Source organism: Micromys minutus (genome assembly GCF_963924665.1).
Source record: "Micromys minutus genome assembly, chromosome: 6".
In the NCBI taxonomy this organism is placed as follows: domain Eukaryota; kingdom Metazoa; phylum Chordata; class Mammalia; order Rodentia; family Muridae; genus Micromys; species Micromys minutus.
In genome coordinates, this window is record NC_137975.1 from 1,285,995 (window position 1) to 1,300,788 (window position 14,794).

At 41.2% G+C, this 14,794-nt stretch overlaps 1 protein-coding gene across 1 annotated transcript in view; it reads right to left on the reverse strand.

Annotated features, from left to right (window-relative positions):
* The window catches only part of PLA2G4A (phospholipase A2 group IVA), a 143,802-nt gene that overhangs the window by 67,324 nt on the left and 61,684 nt on the right, over positions 1-14,794 (reverse strand). The window contains exons 4-5 of the mRNA XM_080917585.1: positions 10,488-10,636; positions 9,314-9,427 (exon numbers count right to left, since the gene is read on the reverse strand). Coding sequence (XP_080773711.1) covers positions 9,314-9,427; positions 10,488-10,636 — 263 coding nt within the window. The remainder of the gene's footprint in view (positions 1-9,313; positions 9,428-10,487; positions 10,637-14,794) is intronic.

Here is a 14,794-nt window from a genome sequence, read left to right on the forward strand (position 1 = left end):
CCTTAAATATGTCAAAAAGAATGAAACTAAAAAGGCAAATATAGTGTCTGGTAACAAAGAGATATTTTTAAACTATTATAATTTAAAGGTCCACATAGTCAAACAAAGATTTCCAATTGGCAAAGACTTTTTCAAGTGTTTTATAACACACTATGTTCATACTTTAATATTTGTTTCCTGTCAGTAAATCATTAATTTGAACTCTGATCCCTGGTCTGTTTTTCCTCATCTCTTCTAGGCAGACAAAGGCAAATGGCGACCATGCTGACTCAGGAACTGTGTGCATCCGCCAAAGGAACAGCAATGATACTTTAAGTGTGTTTGTATTTGCCTGACTCATGCAAGATAATAAAATGAAAATTTTAAAGTTTAGAGACACTTTAACAGAGTCATATTTCCACACCATACCTGTAACTCTACTCTGTGAAAAGCAAAACTATGACCGTGACAAGAAAGGGCACTCCGAACATCGAGTGGGGACTGCAGCTCCGCCTGTGCAAACAGGGTCACAGGCACAAGGGGACACACAAAAAGAGCATCTCTATCATAGAAAACTTGACTAACATAAAATTAGTATTTCCTACCAAGAATCTTCTCTTATACTGAGGGTATACTCAGGACAACTGCCATCCAGTGTATACCCTCAGCAACCTTTAAAGATTTGTACAATGAAGAGCCTACACTATTTTCCCAGTGGCTTGTGTCTCTTCATACTCTAGGACCTCAAAATTCCTCAACTCCACCTTTTAACAAATGTGGCCATCAGTGGGAATTATGAAGACCCAATAAGTAGCTTTCATACAATAACTCAGGCTCCTCAGCACACTGTCAAGAAGCCACTTTTGTCTCTGTGGTCTCTCTAGCTTTTGCCCGTAAAACTTTACTAATTTCATTAGTACCAGAGAAGCAATTCCCAAGTTTTTAGCCTTTCACATAAACAAAATTATTTAAACAACTGTGGCTAGGTATTATAGTATAGTTTGTAATTGTCTATGTTGTACTTCCTTCATAGAACATACTGGAGCAGCAAGAATAAAGGAATATTCTAAAATACCCTGTCATCTATTGTGAAGATACAAAATGATTCACTTCACCACAGTGTCTATTGCTGGTAGTCTAAAATAAAACGTATTGTTTCTTAAAACCAGGAATTGTTTGACCTTCATTTGGACTTTACTGTGCATAGATGACTGTCTGGTGTCCTTGACATCTGTCTTAGGGTTACTGCTGTTGTAATGAAACATGATCATCAAAAGCAACTTGGGGAGGAAAGGGTTTACTTCAGCTTATACTTTCAGGTAACAGTTCATCACTAAAGGAAACCAAGGCAGGAACTCAGGTAGGACAAGAACCTGGAGGTGGAAGCTGAGCGGCCATGGAAGAGTGCTGCTTACTGGCTTACTGGCTTGCTCAACCAAGTTTCTTAGACCAGAACCACCAGTCCAGAGATGACCCTAACCACAATGGGCTGTGCTCTCTGCCATCCTTCACTAATTTAAAAAATGCCCTATATATATGCTTAGAGTCTAATTTTATGGGTGCATTCTCTTAACTGAAATCACCTCCACTCAGATGACTTAAGTTTACGTCAAGTTGACATTAAACTCTCCAGCACACCATCTTATCCAGTGATTTTTTTAGACTGTTCGCCACGTGATGCCACTGATATGAAATTGTGCACTGATAAACCTATTAGGACAAAGGAAGTATAAATCAAATGCATAGAATGCACCTAACTTACCAGCTCACTTTGCATTAGCAGAAGAGTGCCCTGTAAAATGTTGGATCTGTTATTGATGGGATAGTTGGATGGGAGTACTATCAACTTACTGCGACTGTTAGCAAAACAAAACAGCAAATTTTTTAATCTGTGGCTCCAGCTCAGTGGTGAAAATCTTGCCTAACATGCCTAAATCCAGGTTTCTATCTCTGGGGTTTATTTTAAAAAAATAACAGAAAGGGAAAAATAAGAATTCATAAATTTAAAAGTATGACTTCTAGTAAATGGATCACTGCTCCACACACTGTGAAGACAGAATCATGCTGAACACCATGACCTGGGGCCTCTGTAGTACCTTGATTTTCCTCCAAACTCTACCTTCTCTTAAACTTATCTAGATTCTCTGACTTCACCGGAGACATAGTTCCTCAATGAAATCACCCTGACGCAAACTTAACATCCTGAACTCATGCTCAAAGCTCCCATTGTTTCTATGTTCTGCCGTTATCTCTTCTACAGAATTCATTTCAAGGCAGAATCATGACTAAGCAACAACGAAAGCAATCAGCCAAAATTAGACAGTGGCCACAGAAGTATGAAGCATGGCTATTTTAAAGCAATAATGCTAACTTCCAAATAAAGACGGAAAATTAAAACATAGTGTAAACCAGAGGGCTGCAGTATTGTCCAAAACAAACTTACTTTATCCAGGAAAATAATGAAGTATAATTTCTGTCTGGCTTCCAAACTGCAGCGTTTTTATGGTTTGTTTCAAGTGGGCTAGTTTATACGCATCCAAATAACTTCTGGAGGATCCAGACAAGTGGACCATGGCCATTTTGGGGGCTAAACTTTACAGAGGTCATATAAGATCATCTGAAAACACAGATATTACATTATAGATGGTTACAAGCCACTATATGGTTATTGGAATCTGACCTCAGGAGTTTTAGAAGAACAGCCAGCACTTTTAATCTCTGATCCGTCTCTACACTGCCAAATTACAATTCAAACAAATTACGTTTATGAAGTAAAAATCAAAGAGTTTTATGGTTGAGGTCACTACAACATAAGGAACTATATTAAATGGTCTCAGCATTAGGAAGGCTGAGAACCACTGACCTAGATCTTTTGAACCAAAATTATCTATTATAACCTAAAAACTGTGTTTGATATATTCAGGAACGACTGGCTAGAGTATTCTGAATCATTTTCAAACAAATGGCTTCTGAATTCAACTCTATCTGTGTTTAAATAATGAGTTTCTTCACATCAATAACAACAAATACGTTTACTATCCAACTAAGTCAGATTCATGAAGCACATGATTCACATTTAGTTGAATCTGGTCAATTACAATTATAATGAGACTATCTAACATTTATCTGGTGATTGGTATATTAATACATACCCAGTATTAACCTGCTTAATCATAACCAAAATTCTAAAATGTGGGTATTTGATGTAACTCTGCTTCCTCGAAGAGGGTATGAGGTAAAAACTAAGAGTCTACAATCACTCAAGTTAACTAGTCACAAGCCATAACCTCCAATAAGGAGAAGCCCCCTGGCTCTGAGGCTGAGGCTGTCCCAGCTGCTCTTGGCCAACTATTGTACTGCTCTCAGGAGAAAGCTGACTCTCTAAGTTCTGACTACCGCAATACAGCCTAATCTTAACTTGAAAAATGCCCGTTGCACCAAAACCTGGAGACCCAAATTTATCTGAAACTGATAAATTTGAGGCTCTAGGGGAAAACCTCAAACAGCAGTTCCTATTTTCCAACTCAGCAGCCCTCACCCCTACTAAGAAATTGCTTGACTCAACTGTTACACATCAGAGCTGATGACAAAGAGGCTACCCTTGTGTCTGCAACCTTCCATTCCCACTCTAGTTACTTTTCAGGGAAACACTGTTCCCTTAGGGCATCCACCCTTTAGACATGCATCTCAACACCAGGTATCTTTTCTTGGTAACTTTGACCATGTTGACCCCTTCTTTGGAAAGAGCCTAACCTTGTTTGCTCTTGATTTCCTGTTATGTGGGCACAAACCTGCTCTGCGTCACTACTCGTACTGGAAGATGCTGTGTCCATTCTTGCATCTCAAATCTAAGTGCTTCTGAGTCCTGAGACCCCGCCTCCCCCAGCCCGTATCTGTTCTTCCTTTATGCATCAACACTCTCTTCATTGTCCTTACTCAGAAACTTGTTCTTGAGTTAACTGTGCCAATCCAAGATGATGGCTTCCCTCAGGCATTTCCGCGGGTAATTCTGATGAGAATTGTCCTCTACCCCTTTAGTAATGCATCACAGCCACACCTTTGTTTCAAGGGTAAGCTTAGCCTTTGATGCACAAGTGATCCAAAAGGGCTGGAAGCCACCATCTTTATTCCCTTTTAGACCTAGTCTTGCCTTTCTCTCTATTCTTTCCTTTCTGTACTGGAGCCAACCCCTTCTCCAAGCAGTCTGGGCTCCTAGACTGCTTTGGTCAGGTTTCTGTTATTACAATCATAGAAGTTATGTATGCTATTAGAAAAATACCACCACCTTCATGGGTGTGCATTGTTTAGATAATTATAAAGGCTGAAAGTCCACATGAGGTTGTCCCAGGAAAGCCTCATGACAGATGGTATGGCAACAATTTGAACTACCAGAGATTATGTCAAAGGCAGAAAACCAAAACACATGGAGGTACCAGTTGTGTCCTTTTAACAAATCCTTAAGCCCCAAGAACTGCCAACATCAATCCCTTCAAAAGACAACACCCACAATGACACAACTCCTACTAAGCCCCACATCTTAAAGTCTGCTATCTACCACCCATCAACACTGCCACACATTCCCAACCCTGGGATCCCAGGAAGACACATTGAAAGCATAGGAGGGTCTTTCTACCTGGGATATCTTCTGCCCTCAGTGGCTAAGATTCCTTTCTCAGTCACACCTTCTAGGATGGCATGTTCTACCCCATCCACTACACACATACACAAATCCCTTTATTCTTTTTCCGTGGTGTGTGTAGCATTTCATTTGTTCTCACTACTAACAGGAACATCCCTCTCTGGTTTTAATTGTGCTTCATCTGCTTTACTATGCAGAATATTAGCTGCAGAAAGACAAGGACACTTGTTTGTTTCCTCAAGGCTAAAATCAGTGGCCAAGAAGTAACTCCACATTACTAGGTGTTCAGTGGCTGCTTGTGAATAGAAGGAGCTATGGGCGGCGAACAAACACAGCAGAAAATTAATGACCAAACTAGACAGTGCTTGTGAAATAAATGGGTGAATAAATGAACAGCTTATTCCTTTAGCTCTATGCACACATTTTCTGTACTAGGCATGTGACACTTAAAATGATCCTATGTAATTCCAGAGTGTCTCTTAATACTGAAGTGCTTAGCAGTCAAGCACACTGTCATCTGCCATCCGCTTAGAAATGTATCAAAGGAAGATAACCGATGGATGAAAGGAGAGATGAAGAAATGTGGGGCAGGCACACGTAACAGGAGTATGTTAACTACCGAACATGACAGCAGCTATGTGCTCGTTTTCTCTCGAAACATTTGAACTTCTTATGTTTGAAAAATGTCACAATAAAACTTGCTGCTGGGGGAGGGTGCAGATTAGACTGCTTTACAGAGTCTTTTTCCATGGCTGTATGAACTATAAACTTTAGGATGTCCACCAACTGCTATCCATCAGACCATCAAATTACTTTGGGAATGGTGGCTTTGTTGCTGTTGTTTCATATTTAACTATTTCTTCTGTGTGCACATATGTGTGTGTACATGCAGTCTCCCACACAAACCACATGCACTTTTAACTGAAGGTGATAGGATAACTTAGAAAAGTCACAACTCTCCCTCCACCATGTCATTCCTGGTGAAATGTGTCACCCAGTTGCTAGGCTTGGTCGCCGGTGCCCTTACTCACTGAGGCAGCTCTACAGACCCCTTTATTTTTCCTTTTTGAAGACAGGATATGGGTTTGTAAGCCAAACTCATTATATCCCTGCCTCAGCCTCCTGATTGTTCCAGCACACCCAGCACTATTATGTTGCTCTGTGGAGTTTTCTTCCTGGTATCTATCACAAGGTCCTGGGGAGTGATTATGTGGTTGCTCACTGGGGCCTTGCAAGCATCCTCATGAGAATGTGAGTCTCTAGAACAAGGACACTGCCCATCATGTCATATGCTTCTGTTTGTCACAAAGCAAGTCACGGGGCTCCTCACACATTACTCGGCACTGCACACATGACTACTTTTCACACGGATCATTTGGTTCTTGGGCACAGACTCTAATGAGCATCAGGCATGCAGGAAACCTCACATTCTCCTCACACTGAAGCTTGTCCTTCCACTGAAAAAAGTCAGAATTTTGAAATGACACAATATGCAGATGAAAGTCTTACCTTTGCTGGTTCTATTTTATTCTTTTAATGTCTGTAAAATGGGAAGAATTGCAGGCACTGTTGGAATTTTAGTCAAAGGAACAAAGTAAGGGAGGAGTTTGGAAATCGTGCTTTCTAAACCCTCATTTTAAGGAGGAAAGTGAGACTCGTAGAAAACAAATGGCAAGTCAAATATCTGGAAGAACAATGTCAATACAAACAATATTACAGACTCTAAATCCCGTTTCTGCTGTCAAATGGCCAGAGCTTTCCCTGGGAGTCAGCACAGCACAAGTCCACCTGGAGGCTCCCGTGGATTCGCAGCTGTATCCGGTCCACCTGGAGGCTCCCGTGGATTGGCAGCTGTGTCCGGTCCACCTGGAGGCTCCCGTGGATTGGCCGCTGTGTCTGGTCCACCTGGAGGCTCCCGTGGATTCGCAGCTGTGTCCGGCTCATGGACTCCACGCTGCCTGCGTCAGCATCAACGTTCTGGCGCCAAAGGTTTGAGAGAGCTATGACTGGTAATGTCTTGGCTTGTAATTTTCGTGCTTTTCCACCGAAGCCAAGTGCTCTCCTGATTGTATCATGAGGCCATAACCATCTCCCAGCATTCCCTAGCGACTCGGTCTCTCTTACATGTCTGAGTGTTACAGACAGAGAGCCGCCCACCTAGGGCAGGTCCCATCTCAGGAAATGAAGGAGAAGGCTCCCACGGGGCTCTCCCACATGATCCAAAAACGAACCCCAGACTCTTCACTCCACCAGCCAATTCCCCTTCGCCCGGTGACTCAAGCTCATCAACTGGAAGGGTTGACATTCGGGACAAACTGCAAGGGACTCCAGAGAGAAAAGTCATGAAGAAAAGCTTTTTGGACGATTTTTCCAGACACTCTAAAGGAGGTAATTATGTAAGCTACTTTCAATTCAGGAATGTAGAAACTCTCTTCAGAGCTCAAGGGTTATATAACTTAACATTATAATGAAAATGGCAGAAGGAGAGGAAATAAATAGATATTTTATTCATAATCTCTTCCTACGCAGTTCTTGGATCAGAGGTTGAGGTATAAAAGAACTATTTCAAGAAAGGCTAACCCAAGCTTCCAAAGCTCTCAGCAGAGCCTTCGGGTGTTGCTGACCATCTCTATGGTCTTTGCTCCAGCACTCACACCGTGGGCCTGGCAAACCTTTAACTTTCTTCCTTCAAGACTGCACTGTTGCAGTTGCTTATGTCTAGAATGCTCAAGGCGATATCTCGGCCTCCTGAAATACTACCCTTTCCTCAAGTCCCAAACAGCACCAAAAGCAAAAGACATTCGTACATAATGTTTAACATGTACCAGACACCGTTCTAGGCAGCACTGCAGGTGTGCATGCACATGGCATGTTTACTGTTTATGTTTTAATTATTATTGCATGCTCAATATAGAATGTGTTATATAATCTTAATATTTAAATTATCAGATGATACATAGCTTTTATTTTAAGCAACAAAGTATAACAAGTTATAACTAAATTTACATTTCATAATCATTATATTGTATTTTAGTATGTATAGTTATCACAATAACTCCTTTATAAGATATTATCTCTATTTTTACAGACTAATAAGATGAGTCACAAAGGAAGATTATAAAGAATTTAAAGGCCTAATGGAATAGTTTTAAATGTCAAGGTATTAACCACTATGTTCATGGTTCAAACTGTTCAAAGCACCTGGTGCCACCTTTCACAAGACAAACTCTATACATAGTTTACTAATATGTATCTCAATGAATGGTGATTTCTTATTATTACAAACACACACACACACACCTCCATACACTTTCTATTATCACTCCAATACCATCTCTACCTCAGAGGAAGATAAGTGAGGGAAGAACTCTGTGTGTTATTCTTTATATGACTCATACAAACACAATGGCTGATACATTGTAGTTTTTTTGATAAATATTTATAAAATGAGTGAATGAAGTTAAAAGGTATCCACATGGATGTAAGGCATGCATCTCTTGGTACTGCATAGAACAGACGTCCTCCAGAGTAGAAAAAATACCCAGAGAAATGCATAGATGTGTGTTATCAAAGTCTCTGGATGGTCAGATCACGTGGACTACACAAGGAACCTGGAGATTACAAGTTAACTGTGCGTGCACACCCATAGTGTGCATGTAATTCAGGACAGACTCTGCAGGCACACTGAATTAGTGTTTTACTTTTTAGGATATATGGCTTTGTGTACCAGTGGAAATTGCTAAGTTTGACAGTGTGAGTAAGTTATTGACAGAAAATGACACAGAATGTTATCATGGGAGATGAAATGGAAAAGGTGTCTCTGAGCTTGCAATAGGACAAGCACCTCGGGGGAGCTGAGAGCTATGGAGAGGAACCTGAGTGGTTCTAAGGGAAGTAAAAACTTTCCTTGGGCATGATAGAATGGTCAGGTAGCTCATCAGTCAGCATCTCACCTAAATCCTCTCAAGTATTTCTCATGTACGAAGATACAGTGAGCTCGTTCTGCACAAATAATTCATCTAACATTGAATTTTCATCCATAAATAACTACCAAATTGTGACAATTCTTGAAGGACAAAGATAATAAGAAACCAACATTACTCCTCCTGACCTTTCACCGATTGGGGCCTAATTATTTGAGACACAATTATTTCCTTAGAGATGCTTAATTGACAGCAGTATATCAACAGTAGACATGTGTGTTTGTAATAGTAGTAATAAATACATTTTCAACAAAGTAGCACACAATGTTGAAAGAGTTTGCATTTTGCAACATCTTATTAGCCCAAATGCTAACAGACCCTCCAGTGGAGTTAAAAATTGAGGCTTAATTTTACTGTCATTATTTGAAACAACAAACTATCAATGCCTTATAGTATCTATCACTTTAATTAAGACATATATATATACATATATATTTAACAATAAGATACTATTTAGTACAGATGTCTATGGATATGGCTAAATCGCAGAGTGTTTACCTGGCCTGTCTGTGTAAGGCCCTGGGTCTAAGCCACAGCACCACAAAGAATGACCAGAGAGGACAAGCAAGGTGAAGAAAGAGGCAAAAGAGCAGTCAAAACGAAAGACAAGGTCTATAAGGAAATATAAGTTTCCAAACATTAAGCCCAACTTTTTGAAATAAATCTATGCATGTGGAACATGAAGAGAGACATTGATTATGCTGCTACTTACTTGGTTGAAAATAAAAGGGACTTCTTTCTTCTCTCCCACCTTCATAGAAGATACAGGAAATGTCGCTGTACCTAGAGTTTCATCCATGACGTAATTGGCATCCATCAGTGTGATCTACAAAGCCAAGCAGAACCTAAGTAGTTTCCCGGAATCTTCAGAAGCACTATCTAAAATGTTTATCACTATCACAAAGGACAAGAATTATGGTGCAGCAGTTAAAAGCACTAGATATTCTTGCAGAGGGCCAGGGTTCAATTCCCCACACCCACATGGGAGGCCACACTGTCTGTACTTCCAGTTGTAAGGAGTCTAATGTCCTTGTCTCACCTCCATGGCTTTGTATGCACATAGTGTACAGACAGACATACAGTCCAAACACTCGACACACAAGATTTTAAAATAAACTATTTTCTAAAGAATTTGTTCAACATATAAAGTTCTAGGCCAGGTGAGGTAGCTCGAGACCTTTAACACCAGCATCAAGGGTCAGGGACGGCAGATACTGAGTCTGAGCCCAGTCTCATCTACACAGCAGGTTCCATGTCCTTCCAGGTCTATGTAGCAAGAACCTGTCTCAAAATAATTTTAAATCTCTCTTAAAAAAATATTTCATACTCCCTTAAAGTTCTCGTGGTTGTTTTGTTTAGTTTTTAATTTTGGTCCATTCTAGAACAATGAGCTATACATACATTCCTATAGGGCTCAATAATTAACACACAGAAATGCTGACTTTTTCCTCTCTCAAGTCTACATTTCTATTCAGAACAATAAGTTTTACATATTCCCGGCTGACCTGACAAATATTTCCAAAAATAGAATAGTGTTACCTCTCCATGTGTAAAAGCAATGCAGAAAACCCATATAACCACTTTATAAATAGACCTTAAGAGCAATGGACAGTATTTGTATTCTGTTTTTTTTTTTTTTTTTTTTTTTTTTTTTTAAGAATTTTCACCTTTAGAACAGAAACTCCATCCTCCAATGTGCACATGGATCCTGAAGTTCCACCTGGATACTCACATAACTCCCCACCCACCATCTAGGGGCTCAGCAGGCATGGTACCCATCTCACAGGCAACCATGGGAATTTGAGGTGAAAGAAGTCAGTGAGGAAGACTCGATGTCTCTCTCCATGGGAGTGAACACTGTCCATACCCCCAGATGGTTCATTTACCTCCAAAACATTCTCCTGATTAGGATCCAAAATGAACTCAAAGGTCTCGTTCCACACAGGGTTAATATCATTGTTGAAGTGTCTTGTTCGCTTCCTGCTGTCGGGCGTTGTAGAGATGAAGAGTTCCACATAAGGATCTGGAGTGTCCACTATGGAAGTCAATGGGAGAAAAGGGGACAAAAATGTAACTCGCAGTCCCTACCTTTGTGTTAATATAAAATGTTAGTTTACTTCCAGTAAGTCTGCAGTGTTATAAATCAAAATGTGATAACACATAGCAGAACATCACAGGCTAGTATTCTGTACACACAGTCTGCCTTTCCTTCCATTACAGGTGAACAAGAAGGAATCCTTTTATAAAGCAACCCACTCTGAAATTCATCCATCTGGAAGGACAGCATCTTGCTGGACCCAGCTACTCCACAGTGACAGGGATGTCGGCCATCTGACTCTATAGCACACCATTGCCGGTCTGTAATGGTGCCAAGAGCACAAATTCAAGCTCCTCACTGGCCTACATTAGAAACATTGTCTGGCTTATTCTGTTCACTAAACTCTATTGGAAAAGGCACCGTGAGAATACTGCTGCTGACAGAAACTCCATCTTCTCCAAAGTGCCCGGGCATCCTGAAATCAGGCTGAGGAGAGAGAGAGAGAGAGAGAGAGAGAGAGGGAGGGAGGGAGGGAGGGAGGGAGGGAGGGAGGGAGAGAGAAAGAGAGAGAGACGGAGAGGGAGAGGGAGAGGGAGAGGGAGAGGGAGAGAGAGAGAGAGAGAGAGAGAGAGAGAGAGAGAGAGAGAGAGAGAGAGAGAGAGAGAGAGAGAGAGAGACCTTTTTACAGCACATAAGAGTCCACTTTGGGTCATGGCTATGTATCCTTAGCTATAAAGAGAGAGATACGTGTAAAGGAGCTGTGTTACCTTATTCCTACTATGCTGGTCCTTAACTAAGTCACTCAAGTAGTAGAAATGGATATTGTTCCCTCTTCTGTGAGTTCACCGACTCCTCTGATAATCTTATGACACTGCCTGTACATTTACTGTATGTATGAAATGATACATCTGTCTTTTCCTATGAGACCATAACTACCGTGAGGCCAAGGATTGCAATATGTTCTCTTTCTGCTTTCGGAATGTGTCAAATAAGGTTGCCACAATAATAGGTAAGGTGGGCATTTTTATTTAGCACCACCTTCCCAATGCAGCCACCAATAACTCTAAGTGACAGTTCGTAACAAACTTTCCCAATACCGCTTCATTTCATTTACCTCTTACATCACAATACGATAAGTACCGTATTTTAGTACATCTGAGGAAATCAACAGGACCAGACATGTGTCAGGCAAGCTATCCTCTGACCTACAGCTAACCTTCCGAGACAGATCTTGAGCTCAGCTCATCTAACTGTGTCAGATGCAGCCTTAATGACATCTTGTCCCTAAGGGGAAAAAAGGAGAGATCATCAAATGCAGATTTCCATGAGAAGAAGGGCTGGACAAAGTGTGAGAGGCACAGAAATAAGAAAATATAAATATCTTTTCAGCCAACACCAAGCAATGGGCATCCCCCAGGGCAAGAACTAGAAGACTGGGATCAAGAGGAAGACCTACCAGAGGAAAGAACAGAATGGGCTGAGCTATCTGCTATAATCGACCCCTACCATATACAACAGTCCGGGTTTAAGGAAGGAAGAAGTCCCGTGCCCTGCAGTTCAATCTCAGGAGTTCCACCTAAGGCCCTGTGTTATTCTGAGAATGAGGCTCATAGACATGGTCTTTAACACATGTAAGAATGAGCTGGCCTGCACCCAAGCCCTCAGGAATAACTTGCATGGTGCTCACTGACCATGGGAGGTGTCCACTACTCCTGCTTACACTGCAAGACAAGGGCCAACCTGGCACCTGAGGACAAAAGAGGTTTCTTTAAATGATCGAAGACTTAAATAAATTATGAAAAGAAAGGATGATAGAGGCGGCGGTCTTATAGCCAAGCAGATCTGATCAGACGAGCTTCTAGCTGTCAGCACATCAACATCAGGCCGGTGTGGCAAAGAGATGGCTGTGTGCTGGAGGTGAGGAGAAGATGTTTAAGGAAGATCAGGGAGTAAAGGTCAGAAAGGTATATCAGTCAGCACCTAGAGCTTGCGTAATAAAGCCCAGCATTGCTTCACAGTTACAAATAAATAAGTTTATCCAATTATATCCTGTTTTGCACAGTCGTCGCATGAAATAACATAACCAGTGCTCTTCAGTGACTCTTTGAAATCCTGCTCCCAGTTTGTATTGATCGTTATTAATTTTGTCCTAATTGAATAAATGAGACGGCCTTTAGAATTGTTTTAATTTAAATTTCTACCACAGAGCTCATGTGACACTGGGCAAGGAGAGTGAGTCTCAGAGCAGGTGTGCCATATAAAGATCCAGAACTTTTGCAAAAAATTCATCTCAGCCCCTGAGCTGACGCTGAGCAGGCAGGCTGAGGTCTTCATCATTAATGCATTAGCGGACTGTCTAGCTGACATCCCCAACATAAGACAGCTTCTGATGGCGCAGGTGAACTCCCACTCAGGAGAACAGGGACTGTTGCCTTTTCTAGAACAGCACAAAGAGCTATGGAAGAGCAAGGCAGCCAGAAAGCATAAGAGAAAGGCACTGGGGTGGTTCTGCCCCATAAATTTGGTCCTTTTCCTCTACACAGTTCTCCAGAGCTTGAGATGCCAAACCAGAAGCAAATCAACATATTTAGAACAGCTATGGCTTCCAGAGATTCTCTGGAGCAGAAGTAAACACACAGCTTCAGTGAGAACATGAAGACAGAAAATAAAATGCAGAAAGCAACGTGGCTATTTATCACCACACTGGGCCAGTCCTTTGGACAGGTCCGTTTGTGTGTTTGTGTTTTCAAATATATTTCCCAGACTATTGGAAGGGGGAAGTAAAGTGAACCCACTGGAATATAAAAACTACATGGGAAGGGGGAGCATGTGGAGCATGTGGGTGATAAACATTCATTCATGCATTCATTCATTCATTCATTCATTCAATGCATCTTCAAGCTCATTCTGTAGGCCAGGATTGCCGGTTAAAAGGTACTTTGGCTCCGATAAAAGAGCCAAGCCCTAAACTGTAGATTTGAATTCTGAAAGTGAGTCAAAATCAAATAGCCTAATTTTAGCTGCAAGATAAATGGGAGACAAGCAGATACACCACACTGGTGACTCCCCGCTCACTCACCCAGATGGTTATGCAAAAATCAGGTCAAGTCGTAGGTGGAGAAATTGTTATTTAAGGCTTGGCATGTAAGTCTTCTACCAAAGATGTTTCTATCTTATTTTCAATCATTTTATGTGTATGAACATTTTGCCTACATGCATGTATACCCACTGCATGTGCCTGGTGCAAGGTGAGAAAAGGCACTGTTTCTTGAGAACTGCACTGAAGGATGGGTAGGAGCTACCGGATGGGAGTGAGGACTTGAACCCGGTCTCTCTACAAGAATACCAAGTGCTCTTGACCATGGAGTCTGCTCTCCACCTCTTCCAGTGAGTGATGAAGGAAAACGGGAGAGATCGAAGAACAGACAGGGAAAGGAACCAGGAGGTAAAATTCCTTGGAAGACACCAGATAGAAACAGGGAGTGGTCATTAAAGGTGAAAGTCTCAATTAACAACATGACCGTTTTTAGTGACTTTAGACTCTCAGTGCCTGCCTTGCTTTAAAACACTTTAACAGACTAAGAGGAAGGAGAAAATGATATTAAAGATGCCTGTTTCACCTTTACATGTCAAAGTATCGCAAACACTTTGAAAAACTAGAATCCAGTTCAATCCCTTTGCCTTGCAAGTATTTATTTTATTTTTACATAAAGTCAAAGTGAATGGCTTAAAATGCCTGAAGAGTGACACGTTTGTGGGGTTTTGTTGTTGTTCTTATTGGGTGTTTTGTTTGTTTGTCTGTTTGTTTCTCCTGTTGATTCTTCAGCAAGCGACTTGGAAGTGAAGATGTGAAGAGCAGGGGTCAGATGGGGAACTACCGACAGGTCAAACTCGAACTCTGTCTCACGCGATGCTAATCGCCTGGAGGAGTCTCCAGAAGGGAAGGAAAATGTAAGGTCTGTGTGTTAAAGTTCAAGCCCATGTTTTGTGAATTGTAATGACGGCTGGAGGAGCCGCACACTTAGAATCTCTGAAAAAGAAAATCAGTCCATTTTGAGGGCAAAAAACTTAGCCCAGTATTTGAAGAGAATTTCTTAGAAATGCATTTAAAACATAAAAAAATCAATAAAAGGCAGGAAAGAGAACCCTCTATTT